Source organism: Trachymyrmex cornetzi, unplaced genomic scaffold (genome assembly GCF_001594075.2).
Source record: "Trachymyrmex cornetzi isolate Tcor2-1 unplaced genomic scaffold, Tcor1.1 scaffold637, whole genome shotgun sequence".
In the NCBI taxonomy this organism is placed as follows: Eukaryota; Metazoa; Arthropoda; class Insecta; order Hymenoptera; family Formicidae; genus Trachymyrmex; species Trachymyrmex cornetzi.
The window spans coordinates 102,835-124,496 of NW_017299956.1; the positions used below are offsets into that span (position 1 = coordinate 102,835).

General features: G+C 39.8%; 1 protein-coding gene across 1 annotated transcript in view; it reads right to left on the minus strand.

Moving 5' to 3' along the window:
- LOC108766850 (optomotor-blind protein) overlaps positions 1-21,662 on the minus strand; it is an 85,975-nt gene that overhangs the window by 43,493 nt on the left and 20,820 nt on the right. The window contains exons 2-3 of the mRNA XM_018516381.1: positions 14,604-14,717; positions 12,203-12,356 (exon numbers count right to left, since the gene is read on the minus strand). Of these exons, the coding sequence (XP_018371883.1) occupies positions 12,203-12,356; positions 14,604-14,717 (268 nt within the window). The remainder of the gene's footprint in view (positions 1-12,202; positions 12,357-14,603; positions 14,718-21,662) is intronic.

A 21,662-nucleotide genomic window follows, 5' to 3' on the forward strand; every position in this document is an offset into this window, starting at 1 on the left:
CCGCCGGTATTTTTTAATAGAATGGCAATAGAGAGCTCAACAGCCGGTCGGTATCCAATTTTTTTTTCAATTTGCCGCGAGACTCAGGGCGTCCGGATTCGACACACCCCGATATAACGCGCACTCACGCGCACGTGGGACACTCCGCTGCATTCGCGTTGCGAACAGCAATGGAAATATCCAAAACAGAAAACAAAATGAAAAAAAAAACACGCTCCTCCTCCCTTCCTGCCACTGCCCTCGGAGAAAATGCCGGCGAAATTTACTTTGCCTCCGGTAAGGTCGTGGAAATGATATCCCGCGGCTGGCGCCGAAAATTTCACGGGGTGCCGCGCGGAAAATTCGCCTGCCCGAAAATCGCGCGGCGTTCATTTCGCTGCTCCGCAAAACGGGCGAAAATGCGAATTTCAACAAAGAGATACGACGAACAATCTGATTCACCGCGCGCAATTATCCAGTCGAATATCACCGACGTGCACGGAATAACTATCTCGTTTTTTTTTTCTAATTTTGTTTCTAGCGGTTTCGAATGCGGTAAATATTCTAGATCGCGTTCCGTGCATTTGCCAACATATTTCGATATTTACGCGTCAAGACATAAAGACTAATTAATATTCAAATACGGGTGAAATTTGCGTGCATCGCGCAGCTTAAAAAAGGATTTGCGCGCTTTTGACTTGAGCTTATTATTATCAAGTTTAGATCCGCGTGTTCGAAAAATTGCACGTAGCCACGTTGAAGAAAATTAAAAAAAACTGCTATCCGTGCGAATGATAACCGCACGTGGTTTCATTTCCTCTTTATCGCGAGTCTCGTAAACGGAAGAACGTTCGTTCTTCATTGGAAGAGCGGTAAGAAAAGAACTGTGCTTTTTCTTTAAACCGCTTGGCAGCTACCCCTCCCGCGTCGGGCGTACCTTTTAATTTTACTTTCTTTGCTTCGTTTCCACTGCGCGTGCGACGACGTCGTCTAACCGCGGAAAAAAGTGAGCAAACGGTATAACATCGTGAAACTACCTACTAAGAATAAGAATATCGCATTCCTTCCCTACCTGCTTTTTTTTGTGTTTTTTCTGTGCTTCGTTAACGTCCCTTTAGCTTCCGAATTTTTTCTTCTCGAGTCGTGCGAAAGTACTTCTCAGCTCGATTCGACAAGGAAGAATTGAAGAAAACGTCAAAGGCACGGATATGTACCGATAATAAGGCGACATAAATTATATAATCTCGTTTAATAAATAATTAACCCTTCGTTGACAATGTGAAATTTTCATTCTTTGTCCTCAACCTGGCTTCTTCAAACTTCTCAGTGCAGATTTTTATATACTATATACTCCGGGCTGTATAAACATTTGAAAAATTTTTACATACTTATGATAGTTTTAACAACGAGTTTTTATTAGGACAGAAATTGGATTGTATTTTACGTATTTTTTTTATTTTACGTATTTTTTATTTTACTTTTACAGATTTAAATTGATATTTGCCAGAGTTCACAATTAAAAAATCAACTATACCTTTAAAGTCTAACATAGTCGATGGAGGGTTAAATATAAAAACAAAGTTGATACGTGTCTACAAACAGTCATTTTGTATACCTTCCATGTTCTGAAAACTCGCGTATTTTTATATTGCACTATTTTCTTGAATGTTTGGACATTCCTTTTTTTTTATACATTTGAAAGAATTGAAGTATTTTGTCCTTGAACAAAATAGCGTTTATCGTCGCCATCGTTTACCTTGTAACAAGGAGTATCACGAGAAATCCATCACTTTCAGATCGCGAGGGCGCGTCTTACCCTATGAAACGGCTCGCGGACATTGTACGAAGGTTGTTTGCCAATGTTAAGAGGTATGGTTGAGCGGGGTGAGGAAATGTCGCGTTAGACGTCGCCAGGAGGGTTTCGATTGGGCCGTTCACTGGCAAAAGACAGATCGTCCGAGATCGCCTTACCGCCTGTTCGATTCTATTAAACCGACCTACTCTATCTCTCTACGCGCCCTTCGGCGTCCTACCACATATACAGACAGGCAGAAAGAAAGAGAGAGAGAGGAGGGGGGAGAAAGGGAGAGAAAGGGAGACAGAGCTTACCGTGGAAATCCATCGGTGACCCCAACGAAACTCATTCCTATCTCGTTTCAACTTCACCCGAACTCTCGTCTCTTTTCGTTAAGATCAATTTATGGCTTCCTCTCAACCACGTCTCCGCTGGCGAAATCGGAAAATGCCGCGAGGCTCGATTTTTGCGCTCTTCCATTTCATTCTAATTTAATCGCTAATTCCATCTCACGCTAGGTTAAACAATTACGTATAGCAAATGATGAATAATGGCTTGATCCTTACTATTATTTTTTATTATTTACTTTCATTTTTTTGGACGATAAAAAATAAAGATGCGAGCAAAGAAATATGAGATAATAATTGCATTTAACGAGACTGCAGATAGATGACGATTTACGATAAAGATGCGATTAGAGGTGGTCTGCGTGATATTAAATCTGCGCGTAACGAGCCTCACGTCTGTCCTCAGGCGTGCAATTACACATTCGGGATTCCGTAAAACGCTCGATTATTCAGTGTCGTCGTAATGCGAACGCTTGTGGAAAATTCATCGATTCGATTAGATTGCTGGAAGTAGAGAATGGCTGGTTTCGCTGTCAGGACGGACAGTTAGTAAGTTCTAACGCGCGTGAAATAATCGACCTTGCGAAATAAATGCCGCTAGTTGGAATAATACGCCAACTTCATGGATGATGCATGCCCGTTGAGTGACAGCTGTCACGCTTGCGACATACTCGAACTTTGCGTTCTCCGGCATTCGCCAAGATATCGCAGGCGAGTTTTGCGAAAAATCGCTAGCCTAAAGAACAATGACGCCGACAGCTGCGGAACTAGGCGAATCCGAAAGCAGCCGCGCGCGCTCGATCGTGAAATTTTCAGTCGGAAACACGACAGGTGACGTATCCACGTAACGACCTACAAACTGAATATTAAAGCGTGGATTTTTACATGCGGGAAATGAGTTTCACCGCGACTACGCGAAGCAAAAATATCAGAGACCGGAAGTATCAGATAGATACCTTCTTGAAGAGATTTATTTTCTTCACAGAGAGATATTAACCCTTATCATACTAATATGGATAACTAGTGACCGAGCGATTCCTGTGCAAGTTTCTTTGAGTCTTTTGGTAATTATAAATTATACTACATTTTATTATTTTCCAAAATAAAGAGTCAATATTTATTCTGGAAAGTTGAAAGTATGTTGGTGAATTTTTAGAGATTTTTTGAATTATTTTGAAGAGGTGAAAAAACGAAGAGATTCTAGTGACCCTTGATAGTATGGATGAGGCATTAAATTGTATATAGTACAGTAAGGGTTAAGAATAAAAAAAGTTTTTTATTATCAATGTCCTATGATGTTGTAAGCTAGGCATACATCTTCGTCAAATCTAAACTATTCGATTTGAAAATTTATCAAGAAAAATCGGTACGTGTTTTTTAACTCTAAACAATCCGAGATTTCAAATGGAGCGTTTTGTCCCAAATACCGAACTCATTTACTCCTTCGCTTCATCAACCACTCCAATGATATGACTCCAACTTGGCGGTAATAAAATCCGCATCATGGATTTCTCGTTGCTCGTTAAATTGCTCACCGAGTGTCACTTATAATATAGGGAACGTCGTGCCGGCATTAAGACACGGAAAATAGAAGATAGTCGGTTAGTCGTTCGACAAACAAGTATGGCATACGCGGTCATTGATTAACGAACGTCGGGAAGGAGGGCTGTTTGTTAAAGCGGCGTGAAAAAAAAAGACAAAGCTCTGAAAGGATTACCGTCGTCATAATTTGCAGCAGAATTAACTGCGACTTTATATTCTTTATTCAATATTCATGTAACCCTCATAGAAGAGACAATTTTACTAAAGTATCTAGAAATTTAGATACAGATCTGAAAAAATTTTGTTTGAACCATCAAAATAATCATGTAGAACAATCAAACTGTTTGCTAGAACGCCAAAACTTTTTACAGCATTGCTTAAAATTTCTCTATGTAATTATTTTAATAATCCAACAAAATTATTTTCAGACCTATGTCTAGCTAATTTTAAAATTTTTTATATTTGAACAAAATTGTTCTTTCCATATTCCTGTTGTGCATCTTATGATATTTGAATTTTTCTTTGATATTTGTTTCTTATTACTTAGCTACATGCTTATATCCATTTTTGTCTCTTTCTGCATCATTTGGACATTTTTAGTTTAATCATGTTTGATATTCAGATATTTCTCATTGATCTCTTTGCGTTGTACATAAAGTTCATTAAACTCGTTATTCCCATAGAGGACCGCAGAGAAGCACTGCATATAAGTGAATAAAGCAAAGAATAGTCGACAGTTGGCGAACGCCTCTTCACTCATCAACTTGCTTACTTACGTGTAAATGTTGCAACTGTTATAACAGTTGTCTACTTCCTTCTTTGAGTTTTCACCTGTCGAACCGATGAACATTACGTCCACGCATCATAAGTAAAGTTTAGTTTTCATTAAACGAAGACTTTGCTTCGAAAGTAGGAAGCGAGTCTACCTTGCAAGTAAGACTTGCAAGTTCTTCTGCGTACCTTATGTCTTTGTCCATACAAATCACACACAGGAAAATAGTTCGCGTATCTTGTAACGTATTTAAATGTAGACTGTTATTGTCCATTTCGTAGCCGCCCAAACTGCACCAGTCTTTCCTTCTACGAGCGTGCAATTTCGGTGACGTGGTGCATCCTAGAGGAAAGCACAGCGTTCTCGCATAGTCGCGAGGAAAAGACACGAAAGGATATGGTGAACGAGGGAGAACATCGAGCGAACGAACGAGCCGAAAGTAATAATTACGACGTTAGAACCCGGGCGCATTCTCGATCCTGGCATGCCCGTTATGTCATTATCCCATTTATTATAACGATCAGGAGCCACCGCGGCGGCTCAACCGGATTCCACGCCCGTTTCTCGCTCGACGGACGCAAATTGCCCGGCACCACAGCGCAGTCTTCGTACTTGGGCCGCCGCGGATGATACACGATGATGTCTTGATACGGAATGCACGATCGTTAATCGCCGTTTAATCCGAGAACCAAGTTTCTCTCAGGCCAAACACGGATGGGCACGCGGTGCGTGCGCGCGTCACGTTGCGTTGTGGCGAACAGTCACCTCGGTTTCTCGAGAATCATAAAATTTTAAGAGATAGCTAGGTCACGTTGGAATCAGCCCGCCGCGGCTGCCATGAAGCTGCAAATGAGCGCGCGCTCGTTAATTCAGAGTGTCTTAAGTAAATGTTGAAGCCGAGCAAACGGGCGGTATGCGACGTCGAAAGTATAGGGTATTGAAAGAGAAGATAGGGGTGGGGGCGTATATATTTTCGATATACATTCTTCAATCATGCTAAGATTTAACTTGTTAGCTATTACAGATACTTATCTGTTGTTAATTGCCCGTTTATTAAGGAATTTACACACCGACATACCCTCTAGCTACGAAAATCGATCCGAGATATATATATAAAATGAGAATAAGAAAAAAAAAGAAAACAAAGAGAGCGAGAGAGAGAAAAGGGTAACCACTCAACAAAGAAACGCACCAGTTTTCTTTCGACTGTACCGAAATATCAGCTTCGTCGAACGATAACACGCCAAGTGGGGATCTCTTTTCTTCTCGTATAGACTAGAATTCGTAGTAGAATTCGCGCTCGATTGTTGCCGGAGGGCGAACCCCCAGGGAAATTTGCGGAGTGCGTGCGAAACTCAGCCGCGGGCAAATGATTTAGTAATACCTGCGTGCGAAGCAAGCCGGTTTTTTACACAAGTCTGAAAATGGGCGTGACGTAGGTTCAATACTACTCGATAAGATGAGAATTGAAAATTATATAAAAGAATGCGGTACCAAAAAAAATCGGTGCTGCGATTAAAAGAGGGGAAAAAAAATCAAGATTTAAATTGAGAAAACAATATGTAGAAAAGCGAACAAATATTTCACTGAATTGATTTTATTTATCGCTCATCGTGTGATATTTTCTAACGAAAGCTTATCAATATGTAAATAAATAAAATGCATGATAAAGTTAAAGGCAAAGGGTGTACAACTGTTGGTAGTGTAATAAAAGCACGGGTGAGTTGCGAGTCATATTAATGAACTTGAAAAATACGGGACACAAAGTGCGTATGTCAGTAAAACATAAAGGATACACTTGGTTGATAATTAATACGAGTGGTGCTGAGAACAAAGCGATATACGGATTCCTGATGTGCGTGCGGGGCGCAAGGATACCGGCGTTTTCGAAACATACGGAGAATATTAAACGCCAATTTATACGCCGTAAATAATGACCAAATGCGTACCTATAAAACCGGAATGATCTCTTCAGACAGCGATAACTTATGCAAATTGCAAAAGTCGCGACCATCATAATTGTCAACGGTGTGCGAGCGCAGATATAAATACGGTCTCATTTGCGACTGTGTATATATATATAATTTGCGTTAAATCTAATATAAAGTAACGTCTGAGTCCCGTTCCTAGAATTTCAGTCAGGAGGAGAGGGAGGGGCAAAATTTATCTTTACACAAAACTTAAGATACTTAATAAGATAATATGTAAAATTTTAGCTATATATAGATATAGATTTGAAAATAATTTTGTCTGGGACTGCAATAGTTACATAAACGCTCAAACTTGTTGCTGAAATGTTAAAATTTTTTGCAACATGCTTATCATACTTGAGATGCCTACGTAATCATTTTGATTACGTCCAACAAAATTATTCTCAGATCAAATTTTTAGTTACTGACGCACAACTACATGACACGCTTTGGCTAATAAGCATTTAACTTTTCATCTTAAAAATGAAAAATGTTCACAATTTCTTCTTATCAAAATTTAGAAAAGAAAGTGTCTCCCTTTTCTTCTTTTTCATGCATTTTCTTGCGTATATCTATGTCCGTAACATACTTATACACACAAGACCTGTTCTTTTTGCTTAAACTTCTTGCACAGTACTTTATTTCCTCTTTTCTCTTCAACAAGAAGAGAAAAAAGGAGGATGAACGGTTAAGTTCAAAAAGAAGAAGATACCTATTAAAGAATCATCGTGGGCTGCAGAATCAATGAGGTAAGCATATCTTTCACGCATGTTCCGCATTGATAACCGCGCGCGCAACTTCCGCGTGCGGATGAGTCGCGCGATGCAAATCGCGCGCAATCTCGTTGCAATTTTCGTGACTAATCCTCATGCAGTGCGCGCGGCCAGGCTTTAATGTCCGCGACACGACACGTATCGAATCGGTGTTGCTCGCCCAGCGGACAGCAAAATGGCTCCCGAGCCACCGCCGAGAATCGAAGCTCACACGCATGCATGCACGACGCCTCAGACACGCGAAGCCATCATAATGAACAAGTGTGCGTATATGCGTGCACGCGACGCGACGCGACGCGACGCGACGCACGCGACTGACGCGACGCACGCAACTAACCTCGCACGAGACCGGCTATCTAATGTATAACCCGATATGATTCGTGCGTCTTCTCGCGTTGTACAAGAGCTACTATACAAGAGCGTGCGCGGCTTGCGGATAACCGCGTGTCCTATTTGCACGCGGCCGCGCGGTGCGAATACACATGTAAGCCGTTATTATGAGAGCCGCGATCTTTGTTTCTCGCGGATAAATAATCGAAACTTATGTCGTAATGCAGAGATTTTATGAAATATTAACTTAGAACGCGATCTCGATCCTTATGTGGAAATGGAATGCGCAGGGCAAATGCCGCGGGAGGACAATCATGCATGGGAGAGGCAGAGTGCGGCGCGAGCGGCGAGGCAGGCAGATGGGAAATGCTATCTCTCGGATAAGCCGCGTCCCATATCGGTCTATCGCTGAATGTCAACTAACGAACACTACTACAGGCACGTATCCATTACTAAACAAATCACGAGCGCCGTTCGACCGTGCTTCTGTAAGCTCCGCCGCTGGGCGCTGGATAATTAAAGCTGCGAGGCACATTTGATCGAGTTTCGGTCGCTCTCCGTTCGACAGACCGATTGTTCCCCATTTTAATTTTTTTCGGAAAATTGAAAAAGAAATTCACCCCCGTTTTCTCGATGTTTTTTTTGCGTGCGCGCGCGCACGCGGTATGAATGCATCCGCTGCCGCGCTGTGTCCGTGTCTGTGCCTGTGTCCGTGCACGCGGCCGGGCGAAAATTGAAAATTGATTTCGAACGGAATTCCGAGCGATATGTCGAGCACGTATCGAACGATACCGAAATTTCGCGCCTATGAAATAGTTTCTCGGCTGTATGTACCTACTTCGCCAGACGATTCATCAGAATGTCATTCGTTGGATGTAGGTCACGATGGACGAGTGTATTTAGATGCGGAAGAAAAATGAAATAAAAGATTATTGCGAATCGATACATGTACACCATACTAACATTTGAATAAAACAAGATTCATTTTATAGCTGGGAATTTAGTATTAGATTGCATTAGATACCGGAAGAATTATGTAAATACACGAAACATGCCGATAAAAGTGTCCACTTTTCGATAAAAACATCAAATTTTAAGACGTAATATTTTAACACGTAAGTGCTTATTTTACAGGAACGCTTCACAAATATCATCCCGGCAGACTTTTGTGTGCAAACGACAACGATGACTTTTGAAGAAATATGATTAGAGAATAATGTTTAAGTAATGAAATCGTCTAAAGTACGCGAAGTAAGGGCGATTGAAAGCATCGTGTCGAGAAGATGCAACCGAAGCGAGAGAATGCGTCTAAAAGATAATCTCTGACGTGAAGGAATTGGTCACTCGTGATTCCAGTATTTCCAGTATTTCGGGTGTCCTGCGGCGAGGCGAATCGCTCGCCAAATCGAACTACTTCATTAGCGGGAAGCCGTAATGATGATAACGCTTTTTAGCCGAAAAAGAAAGAGACGATTGGCGACAATTAATAAAGAGCGGTGGTATCCGTGAACCTGTTATATCATTGCCAAAGAAAAAATCTCGCATCGTACTCATTTTACACAAACAAAACTTATTTTTAAATAAATAACGATTAAAATAACATGGAATAAATAAATATTGACATTTTCCATTAAATTAGGTGAAATTTTATGTCTAATAATTTTTATGAATCTTATACATTTTGCCTTTCTGTCGATTCAGATGCTAATTACTTTTTATGACATTTCTTAAACATTTCTTAAAGCGTATCATTGCATTTATTTATGAAACGTAGAATGTATCATGGGACTACATATATTTCAATATATGTCTGCTTCTATTTAAAAAACAGTTCCGCTCCTACGACTTTCATCCTGTCAAATATTCCCACGCTTAATGCTTACTAGCACCTGAAGAAGCGCACGCGGTGTCGCTTTAAAACGGGAGTAACGAGGTCCTTTCAACCGCTGTCGTCGCCAGGATGCCACCAACCGTTCTGGTAACGCACCGTCAGTTTCCTGTTTGCGGTCCTCGACAGCCTTTCACCGATATTTACTCGCGGACCTAGGCCTTCCTTTAGGATTGCTCTCGAAGACATCTCGGAAGGACTCGGCCGTAGTGTCTCGTTTTTGTTTGCACGTTAGGATTTCCCGACAAAAGGCCCGGTGCATCGTCATCCCTTCCACCCTTCGCGTAACACTAGGATTAGAGTCAAAAGGATATTTGTGCTAATTTTTCGCTTCTTCTCACTTTTCCTTCAAAAGCCTTCAACCGCCTTTCCTAAATAGGTAGACGATTAAATCTCCACAAAACTTCGAGTTAAACCCGAAGTCAAGTTTCGTAATGATTCTTCAAATTTATTGTTAGTCCAATGCTTCTACTTTTTATTATCTCGACTCGTGTACGTATAGAAAAAGTAACAGCGAATTCTGGATCTGGGAATACGACATACATTTTAACTATACTGTACTGTAAATAAAACTTTCTAAAGCGGTTTTAATACTGTTGACTCATTGCTATACAAGATAATTATATAGATATAAAGATACATTATTTTTTGATAAAGTACGTTGGATTTGGAAACCAGTAATAATTTTTGTCTTACATTCAACTTGCGCCTACATTTTTTTTTTCAATGTTATTTCTATCATATTATACACATTATAGAGAGAGTGAAATTGTGATTATGTAATTTGTTTAAACAGCTCTGAGAAAGAAGCCTTTTTAGCAGCACTATTTCGAACAGATAATATTTAAAGTGCAAATTTTTAGTACAAATTCTTTCTACAGCAACATCCCGGAAAACATTAATTAGACCAAAGTGATTTTCCTAATCAATTTTCTTTTGCCTTCTTTAGTAAATCTTCAAAAAATGAACGCATACATAAAATAAAAACCCGGGCCATCGACATATTTGTTATCCATACGAAGCTACGTGTTACGTCAAGATTGTCGCACACTCTTAAGTTTATTTTTCCAAATTTCATATACGAAAAAAAAAATAAATCACGCACTTTTCATTAAACTGATAAGCAACTATCCTCACTTTTCTTAACAAGTTTGTATTCATATGCATCGCTTTTATAGACATCGCTTTTGAGATAGCGTGAAAAAATATATAATCCTTCAAAAGACTCTTCTGAACCAAATCATTCGTAAATCTGGAAAGGGTTGGACCAGGTGAAAAGGGCTGTCATCTATTAGCCGCGGCCAGAAAGGGGAGATATTTTCGAGAGGTATTTTCTGGGCTCGTGCACAAACTGGATCCTGTCTCTCTACCGAGATATAGAGAAAAAAGAGAGAGAGGGAGCCCTTAAGGACGGAAGACGTACGCCCGCTGCTCTCCATCATACGTTGTAGGTGAACCATGCATAATGTCGTGGCCACATTACCTTTCGACGACAATCTGTTCGTTGTCCTTGCCTCTCCTTTTCACTTTTTCTCTCTAGCTCCTCTTCTCTCTCTCTCTCTCTCTCTCTCTCTCTCTCTCTCTCGCCCTCTTTCTCTCTTCCTTCATTCACACATCCTCGTATTCATCTCACTCTCTTATAAGTACTCATTCGCTTTTCTCTCTTCACGCGAAGACGTGTTTATGCGAGTGTTTACGCATGAAAGAGAAAGAGAGACGTCGAAAGAAAAAGAAGATTAGAAGGAAGGAAGTAGGGGGAGAGAGAGAAAGGGAGGGAGGGAGGGAGGGAGGGGGAGAGAGAGAGAGAGAGAGAGAGAGAGAGAGAAGAGGAGGCAGAGGAGTGGTTTTAACAAAGGTCGATCTGCCACGCACTGCACGACAGCCAGCCATTGACATCGGGTTGGCTCTGGGTAAGGAGGACTAGATTTCACGAGCCAGCGATGCAAGATCCTTCAAAGGACGCCGACGGGCTGCCGCAAAAAGGATTCGCAAAAAAAAGGACGAGGTATATAGGGAAAGAGACAGAACCGCCATAGCCGCAGAAAGGGGACAGGCTTCGTCTTTAGTTAATGCTGGCTTCCGCGCACCTCGCGTCGAAAAGAAAGAAAAGACGGGAACGAAGGGGAGGGGACAGAGGGGGGCAGGGGGAGGGGGAACTAAGGGGACAGGCGGCCGAGGCTAATAGAGAGGAAGAAGACGAATAAGAGGAGCGCGAAGCGGACGAGAAGCGCGGGGGAAAGAGTGAAACTACTTGACGGCGAAATCCATCGCGATAACTTAATCCCAGGATTACACTGCGGTTAGGTATCCGCGCAGAAATCCGATCGCGCGCGCTTGACGGGGTCCGTCAGGGCCGTTGTGAAGGAACGCGACTGCTCTGTTTCCGGTTTTTCGATCGATTTCGCGAATTTCGGCCTCTTCACTCGTGTATATGCGATTAACGCGAGGATTATTATACGAACATAAAAGCCGGTATACCTTAAAATTGGATTAATTAGGCAAAGCGTCAGCTCTCTTTATCGATATAAAAATGTCATATCTTGATGAGATACTTTCTTTCCAGACTTGACATAGAATTAAACAGATCGAATAATATTTGTGTTTCATCGATCGTCATCGTTGTGAAAAATTTATTGCGAAAAGTATCGCATGCATATACAATTGCGGCCGTTTCGCAATTTTGAATCTGCCTGTCACACACGTTTCAGGCAGGTTCAAGTTAGCGATTAATTGCAAACTAAAGGAGTAAGCTTAGAGTAGCTAGTAAGTAAGTAATTGTTTGGTTGGCGTTACGTACAGTACTTACAAAGCCGTGCTTGTCGCTGATGTTGTTGGTGAGCTTGAGTTTGTGGAAGCTCACGACCTTCTGCATCCACTGTTCGCCGCTGCTGGGCGAGTCCGGATGTATGTACATCCTCTTCGGCATTTCCGGGTCCGCCTTACCCGCTACCATCCACCTACTGCTCGTAACACGCGTAAGAATGTATTAGAAAGTTACCGGAAGCAATTCGCCATGTAAACAACATGCCTCAACAACGATGAAGATATCGAGAAATGCTCTTCATCGTTATTTAGGACAAATCGCTCGGATCGAAATGCAGACCATAAAAAAATGTCCGATAGAATAGATTATAATTTATTTCAACATCAATTTCTGTCTCGTATAGTTGATTTAGCTTTTACATCTCAAACGAAACAGAGTCTATGGGGAATATTTTTAATTTACGTCCACCATGCCGAAACGAATTATTTAAAGTAGATTATAATTCATTGGTTGGTTTTTTTTATTTAATATATCTAGCTAGATTCGATTAGAATTATATAATATAAGCGAGAACCGTGCTAATCGTGTTTCCGATAATCGAGCAGATTCCAACAATTTTCTCGCAGGGCAATGGTAACTCGCTTAAGCATCTCTCAACTCAGACGACAAAACCGATGATCTACTAGAACGAGCCGAAAGAAGGTTCGAATTGTTTAGTGTTCCTCCTTGGCTTGAGTAGCTCCGACTCGCCGCGAGCATCAACCAGACACGATTGTTGTCTTTTAAGAGAGGCGTGTCCACCGTTCGTATTCTTTCCCGTCGTCGCAGGTGGGTCAAACTCGAGCGCAAAGGATCGAAGGAAGAACTCGTCCGACGAGTTCCAAAGTGGCTGCGGTCGCCGACGTGATGTAATCGTTCATTGTGATCTGCGTTTCGATCGTCCGAACATCGGTAACCGAGATGCCTCGTAAGAGTTTTCTCAAGATGGAGAGCGCTAATCGAGTCCCTCTGTCGGAACAAGTCGACGTCTGTTGCGAAAAAGTTTCCGGTGCCGTGCCGTCGTCGAAAAGTGCGCGAAAGTACGTGAAAGAAATACACGGTTGTTCACTTTTGTAGCTAAGCAAATATTTGCGCTGGGCCAAATTCGAGAGAAACTTTAAACGAAAACGAGCAAATACGCGAAAGTTATTTTTAAATCACAAATCGCGATAAATATGATAATGATTATTAACGCGCGACTGTTTAACAAAATTTTTAGAGAATTATAATATTTATTTGGAACGTATATATGCACGGAAATTTTTGAGAAATACAGAGAAATGAAATTCACGAAGCATCTCGGTTAACTAATGTGAAGGCTTGCGATTCCCATACAAGTCGAAATAATTTCCCATGGGACCGTCCCTTATGTGGCACTTCTGCGAGAGAATCAAACATTCATTATTATTATTATTTTTTTTATAAATATTGCTTCGTTCACAAGAACACAAAAAAATAGATATTTACTAATTAAACATTTAAAAATAAATTTTCAATGTGTATTGTCCATAACCGATTTTTCACACAAAAAATGCAGAAATTCAACGTGGATTTGTTACGCACGGCGGATTGAATTAATCATATTTAAGATCGCGAAAAGGTTGCACAGAATTACAAATAATTAAATTATCTTCGACGAGTATGAGGAATTGTTCGCAGCGCACGCTCCACACTTATATTTCAGGAGAGTTTCCTGGTACAGATAGTATTATTCGCGATTGGGACCAATCCAGGATCATTATTTCAAAATTCCGAAAATTATCTACAGTACTTTTTATGCCAAAGAAATGTTTAATTAAATGTACCTTCCAAAAAGTTTTCCAACTATTAATGTATATAAGAATTTTAATTCGTAATTAAAAAGAATGATCCAGAATCGCTACGATCGCACAAAGTATCACCTGTTGTGAAATTTATATCGGCATTCGTCCGATGCCACGATGTCCATTAGAAGTATGTAGCTAGCCTGCTTGTCTAATCCGAACACCCTCACTTTATACGCGGGAAACATGCGTCTGCGAACAATTTTGCAATCGCAAAAAGACACACCGTACATTAGTTTTGCCGTTCACTGCTAAGTTTAACGTTCTCCGTGAAAACGGAGAGCCGTGCTTAAAATCAACGTCTCCGGATACGGCGATGTTAATCGGACAACCAATTTTAACGATCTCGACAAGTGAGAAAACATTAATTCTGTTCTACAGAGCTATCTGTGTTTAAGAAGATTTTCGAATATTAAAAGTAAAAAAAGACACAAAAAAAAATACAGATATAAAAGTCGGTGTCGTACATGTTAAGAAATCGTAGTTTAGAAAATGCTCGAGATCGTTAACACGAGTTATCCGCGACATTTACATTTTTATGAGTCCACCTTTATTTTTCCTACACCACACAAAACCTCTACCTGTTGTGGAACTTGTATCTGTAGTCATCGGCGGCGACAATGTCCAGTAGAAGGATGTACTTGGCCTTGGCATCCAGACCGGAAACTCGAAACTTCATCTGAGGAAACATCTGCCTAGACCCCCGATCAACACGTACACTTCGATTAGATCGCTTGCTCGATTAAATGAGCTAACTTATTTTTACTTAAATTAAACATCATGCAATTTGCAGCTATCGCGCTTTATCTTACTGTCGTACGTTAGACTCATATCGCGTTTATGTGTTATCCTAGGATAATTTATGTAATAAGACAAATATAACATTCCCGTGAATGCGTAATAAGCGAGTGCATTTAGACCCAAATTTGATTGGCTGTTCCAATATGTTACCACTATTATGCACAATGTTATACACCTATTTTCTTACATCATAATATAATTGACAGAAACATAATATGTATCTGCACACGTGATCCGAAAATAAATAATTTATCATTATTTCTGCAAAACACATAAATAATGTGCGATATATTTCCGACATATAAAAACATTAAATTTTAATTTAGAACACATTTATTCTAGAATTCGCGAAAAACGAATTCTCGTCTCTCGCGCAAGAAGCGGTTCCGGCTCGGAGGTCCTCGCTCCTGAAACGAGCTCGAAAGGGATGAAACGCGTGCACTCGCACAAGGAACGTCACGCGGCCGCGAGTCACGTCGGCGACATCTGGTAAATCCTGAAAGGTCGGAATAGAAACGTGCATGAGTCAATCCCAGCCGCTGTCAGACAGCGGACGCGCCGCGCCGTTGGCTTTCGAGGCACACGTTCCCTGGAGTAAAAACCGGACCGGAGACTCCGTTCCCCGGGCTAGACCGACGACGAATCGTCAAGGTGTGTTCGGTCGAGGTGCGCATGGAGGAATTATATTCGCCCGACGAAGAGGAGGACGCATGACCGGCGTCGCTCGAAAGAAAATCTGGAAAATCGTCGCTCGGATTCACGTTTTTCAACGGAATCCGGACATGTAGCTCGCCGGTTTTACAATGAAAATTACGTGCGACATGTTTTTCTTGAGAAGAGCCGCGCATCGAGATTCCATACGAGGGATTACATCGGAGTTGTGCTTATATATCTATCGTCCTGCACGCGCCAATCATGTATAATAAAAATTAATGTAGTATATAATGCTGAATACTTTTTTGTATTGTAAATGCTTCTTTGAAAAATCTAAAAAATAATATATAATACATGCACTTTGATTAATTAGTATCATTATATGAGCCCCTTAATTGATAAGTGGCATAAGTCCAAAATTAGGAAAAATAAGGGGCTCATATGTACACTTCAAATCCAAATGTGTAATAAGTGCTTTCATATGTGTGAGTTTTCCAAAAATATAACACTATATACTACACGTTTAAATGTATAAGATACATCATACTCGTATCGTTATCATGATTCCAAAATTTTCGTAGTAAAAACTAATACAATTCAACAATAATGATTATAGACGTAAGATTAAAATGTTACACGTTTATATCATTATATTTATTAGAATATATTTACATCTAGCACATAATATATTACCAATAAAATACTTATGTCTATCACAAAAAGTGTTCAACATACTGTTACTTCCTTTGTAATATGATTCCAAGTTCCATCGCACCGAAATTATAGAATTTTATAAAAATATTTAAGAACCGCTATTATACCTTCAAACTAGTTGGCACATTTCAATGTTGAATTTTTTGCAACAAAAAATTTCATTACCATGATTAGCTGCTAAGAGCTCAAGTTTAAAAAATATATTAACAGACCTCGAGACATTACGATGTATATATTTAAAGACAACAGTATACAAAACAAGGAGTCTCGGTACGTTTAAGTTCTATAAGTTCAGCAATAAATAGTCATTAATAACAGCAAACAAAAAAATTTCTAACTCCTAATTCTTCGCTTCAATTTAAGGGCAAGGATGTGCTATGTGTTTGATCAAATGTATAATAAATCATTTTTTCAATAAGTAAACGAATAAAAAGTAAACTATTGACTGTAAAAGTCTTTAAAGAATAAAATAAGAACGTCAAATAATGGAGAAAAATTATTTGATAAGTTTTTCAAATTCATCATAAATACACAGAGCAAAAATAAAATTAATCAACTATTAGAAAAAAAGATCTCGCGAATAACTACCGAATATCGATTGAAGACGATTACCAAGCAGGGTCAGTCGTTCGTTTCGCGACATCAAAAGTATCAATGGGATTTCTGGTAGCATCTGCCTACTGTATGTCCGTTGAGACATTCTCCATCGAATTTCGGCGCGAGCGAGGACAGGACAAGATCTCGGCGCATTCGCTCGCGATAAACGAGCGCCGTTCTCATTCACGTCAAGGAGGACATTAAGCCGGATTATCCGCGCTATGTGAGCCAAAATATCCCGCGGGAGGAGACACGAGAATCTTGCGAAGAACGTAAGTGCTGTCGGCGGTGCATCGCTAAGCAAATGCTACGGGACGCTAATATCTATTCGACGACTATGTGATCGCTCGATTGTATAACGCTAAGATATTTTATTTTCGCCTCGCGAAATACGTTATTTCGTAATATCACGTCCGGCCCGTCTTTGCAACGGCATTAAATCAATAGCAGGGAACAAAATTATAATAGGAATTATGCTTGCGTCTTATATAATTCAAAGACGAACAACTTACAATCCGACGGTATTTAACTTGGAGCAATTAAAAAAATAAAAATTCAGACGGACACGCTACAAATTTTCCTAAACGTTTTGCGTGAGCGTCGTAATCTTTAATTAATTCACATCAGATTATATCAAATTAATCAATGATACGATGCATTATTGATCTGTTTTGAATTGATTAAAAAATCAGTCAGAGACGTGTGTAAACAACCATCTTCTAACAGATATACATATATTCATACCTGAATTTAATTGTTGCGAAAATACATAAAAGCGATAAAAAATATATGACACGGAATCTGGACGCAGATATCCAAAATACTGGGACGGCGCTACATTATTTGATGATTACAAATGAGACTTTAAAAAATCGGGCGTACCTATATGTTATCACTCTGAAATCACACTCATGGTTAAGATTCATCCGGTTGTCTCATATATCATAGAAGCGACATGGTGTCGATTTCTCGCGACACAACGCGACCTTCTTTTCCGTTGTACATAACTCTTAGCTGATATATCTGCTAATGAGTGACAATACGGGCAAACAAATTACGAACCGGTCGTTGTCACCGCAAGAAATTGCTGAAAGCTGTAAATCGTCTGATAAATGCGCCTTTGAGAGATTTCGTTTTCACCGCAGTTCCTTCTTTTCTCAACCTCCACATTTAACGACGACGTATCGTCACACGAAACGGTCCGATAAGATATTTGCCACCGATCGAAAGCAGCTGTCCGTTTGTCCCGAGTGACATACGACTACCACATTTCCCTGATCCAAATTTGGGGACACACTGCCGATCGAGACCACCGTTCGTTACGTGTTGTAATAGGTCAAAGCAACCCAAAGTATAAGTGTGTGTTCCTTCATACGATCTTTTTATAGCTCTCTCTATCTCTGTAACGCTTTTTTTAAACGGTTTTATGCATTATATATATTTATGTATATTAAATACGAAAGTAAAATCAAATTTATTGACATAATATGCGTGTTTTATATATTTGTATCATTGTTTTAAATGTAATACCTTAAACTCACTTGAATAATAAAAAATAAATATCAAAATCAATTGAAGATTTTTTTCATAATAATGTTTATTTTGAATGCTCAACCGGAGAGATAGTTTTCTTTAGAAAAAAGGGCATAGCATTCCTTAGGAAGTCGAGAAGGCGCCGTTTGACTTTAATGGTGAGCCTCCTTCCAGTAGATTATAGGAAAGGGTTTTCGAAGTCTGAAGACCGAAGCCTTATGGCAGCGACCAAGTCATCAGAAGTATTTATTGGGTACGATCCGTATCCTCATTATCAGTTTATGTTGCTGTCGGGAAGAACGAGAAATTAGGTGCCAGATCGAACCGCGTTTGACTATTGTCGACGTCGCGTCAATGTCTATGCCGGTAATAATACTAAAAATTACATCGTAAAAGAAGCGATCGCGCGCACGATAAATTGTATTCAAGAAAATTAAAAGAATATCAGATTAAAAGAATTCGGCCGATAATGGCGTTCTTTTCTACCATTTCTATTTCGAGCAGACCCGCGGTGATAATAAAAATCACGTAATCTTTCGGTGTCTATGAAATTTATATAAATTTCCCAGAGAGCAGTATAAATTATACGTAATCTTATTGTTCTTAAGTTTTGCCAGAACAAATTAAAATGTGATGTAATAATCTCGATATCGAAGTCTATGTTGAAATATTAAGTATTAAGGTGAAATGAGAAGCCAACGGTGTTCGTTTTATTCATTTATGTACATATGTATACGGTGCTACGCTTATGTTCTGCGATTATTGCTATTAAATATGTAGGGGGTACGACGACACAATTACATGAGCAAAACGATAACGGCGACCGTGGCGATATCAGATTATGATTGATTTGCGGAGGTATCGCGCAATGAAATGGAATAGAATACAAAATAAAGTGCGACGGTAAAGTAAAACGGGTAACTTTGCCGAGGCACCTGCTCCGTCCGACATTCGATCATCCGGCGTTTCTTCCTCGTTTGTAATTCTTCGTCCCGCTACAATGTTCAAAGGGCTTTACACATAGCAATCTCCCTCTCTTTCTCTTTCCTTCCCAAGTGCACCGCGTCAGTTTATTCCCATACGGCATATGGTATACTTTCATTTTCGAGACTCTCGATCGATTCACAGTGCGCGAACCTATATCGCGGATATCATCACTAATAAGTTGCGAGATGCTAATCTTTTTAATCGATATATAATTTATGCCTTATTCTCTCCGCACACAATGATCGTGGTGATCACGATGATCGCAATTAACGATCAATCGCATAGATCCATTCTTTTTATAACGGTGTATAATCCTGTCAGATTAATTGTTACTTTAAATCTATATATGTCTCACATAATTTAACTAAAATTAGCATATGCAAATACGTTTAATTAATTGGACGTTATATAAATATTAATTATTCATATAGATATATTAATTATGTGTGCAGAAATACGTGACATGTATTTTCATCATTTTGTTTCTTCATTTTGATCATTTCAATTTAAAAAAAATATGTACATATCACTGAAGTTTCTCTTTCTCTCTCCCCTAATTTCTCTCTCTCTCTCTCTCTCTCTCTCTCTCTCTCTCTCTCTCTCTCTTTCTTCTTAGTATATCATTTTCACATGTTCTTTGTAATTATAATTACTGCTTCTTATTAATCTCTTTTTTATTTTCTTTATATATTATTTTAGTATTATGTATATGTTTATTATATATATATATATATATATATATATTTCTATTCTTTTTTTTCTTTATACATTCTTAGAGCACTTGCTCTAGAATCTCGATAAACAATTTATCTACACGGAAAGAACGATTTTGCTGAAATACCTATCTAAAAATTCAGTTAGATACAAATCTGAAAATAATTTTGTTTGGACCATTAAAATAATTATATAGGATACTTATATATAAACTGCAATGATTGCAGTTAACATGCAATCATTGCAGTTTAACAATGTTAATTCTAAATTAAAACTTTTCACAATATCATAATCTAAAAATATTTAAGCATTTAAATATTTTGATAATCCAATAAAATTATTTTCAGATCTGCATTCAGCTAAATTGTTAGATACTTCAACAAAACCGTTTCTCTCTCTCTCTCTCTCTCTCTCTCGCCGCATTTTGCCTCACGCACGCGGAAGTGGTTTGCCAGTTTCGGGTTTAACCACAGAGGTGCACTTCCGGAACACCCAGTATACATCCATGCCCGGTACTACGCTTTCCGCGGTGTACGGCAGGTGGAAGAGAGATCGCTTCCACGAAACCTCAGGAGCCCGCGGTGATGTGCAAGAGCACGACAACGACGAGACGACGCGACGCGACGAGACGCGACGAGACGAGCGGAGCGTGCACATGCATCCTCTCATCAGTCTCATCGTCGACACGGTGTACATACACACACACACGCACGCACGCACGCACGCACGCGCGCGTCTCTCCTCTTCTCTCACGCGGCGATATTGCGTGAGCTTTCTTCGTCGTCCCACCGAAACCTCCACTGTCCTCTCCCTTCTCACGTATTTGTTTCTCGAACGGCGCTAATTTTCGGCGTTATGGCTCTATCGCCAGGGCCCGATCTAAACGCGCGGCAGCCTCGGGCGTTCTTTCGACGTTTCGTGCCGACCCTATGGCTTCTGCCTCGTTAACAAGAGATGGAGAAACATCGGAGAAACGGTGTGCGGTTGCACACCGATTGAATATGTGTATACCGCACACATGCGTACACTGCTTTGCTCGACGAAACCCTCACTGCGTCGAGTTTCTATAGTCGCGATGATCGCCGATCGTTATTAATACAACGAAATGTGAGATAATTTCTCGTTAAATAATTGATCACAATGTTGGGCAAAAATAGGAAAGGGAAACAAAGTATTTCACAGAGATTAATTTTCTCCGATATATATTAAAGTTATTAAAAAAAGAAACCCCAAATTTTCAGTTGGTATTAATAGTATTCAATCACATCTATAATTATTTCTTTTTCTCTCTCTCTATACGGTCACCCATTCATTACTTATAACTTATATAATGGAAACAAAAGAAGAATAAAGAAACTTTTCTTTCACGTAAAATTCTTGGGCGAAAGTGGTTCCTATGAAACAATCTCATTCGTACAAATATCGTAGTTATGTAAAGATAATCTGAGAGCCTCGTCGAGTGGACATAAATAAGGAGAGAGAGAAAGGGGGAGGGAGGGGGAAGGGACCACTCCTCATGAAATCTCTTACGATATTTTCGATGAGTAATGACGACAAATAGGAGAGAAAAGGGACAGCGCAAGCACACAGGTGCATGTTGCTGTTGCTATTGCCGTTGCTGTCTCTTTACTGTTGCGAGA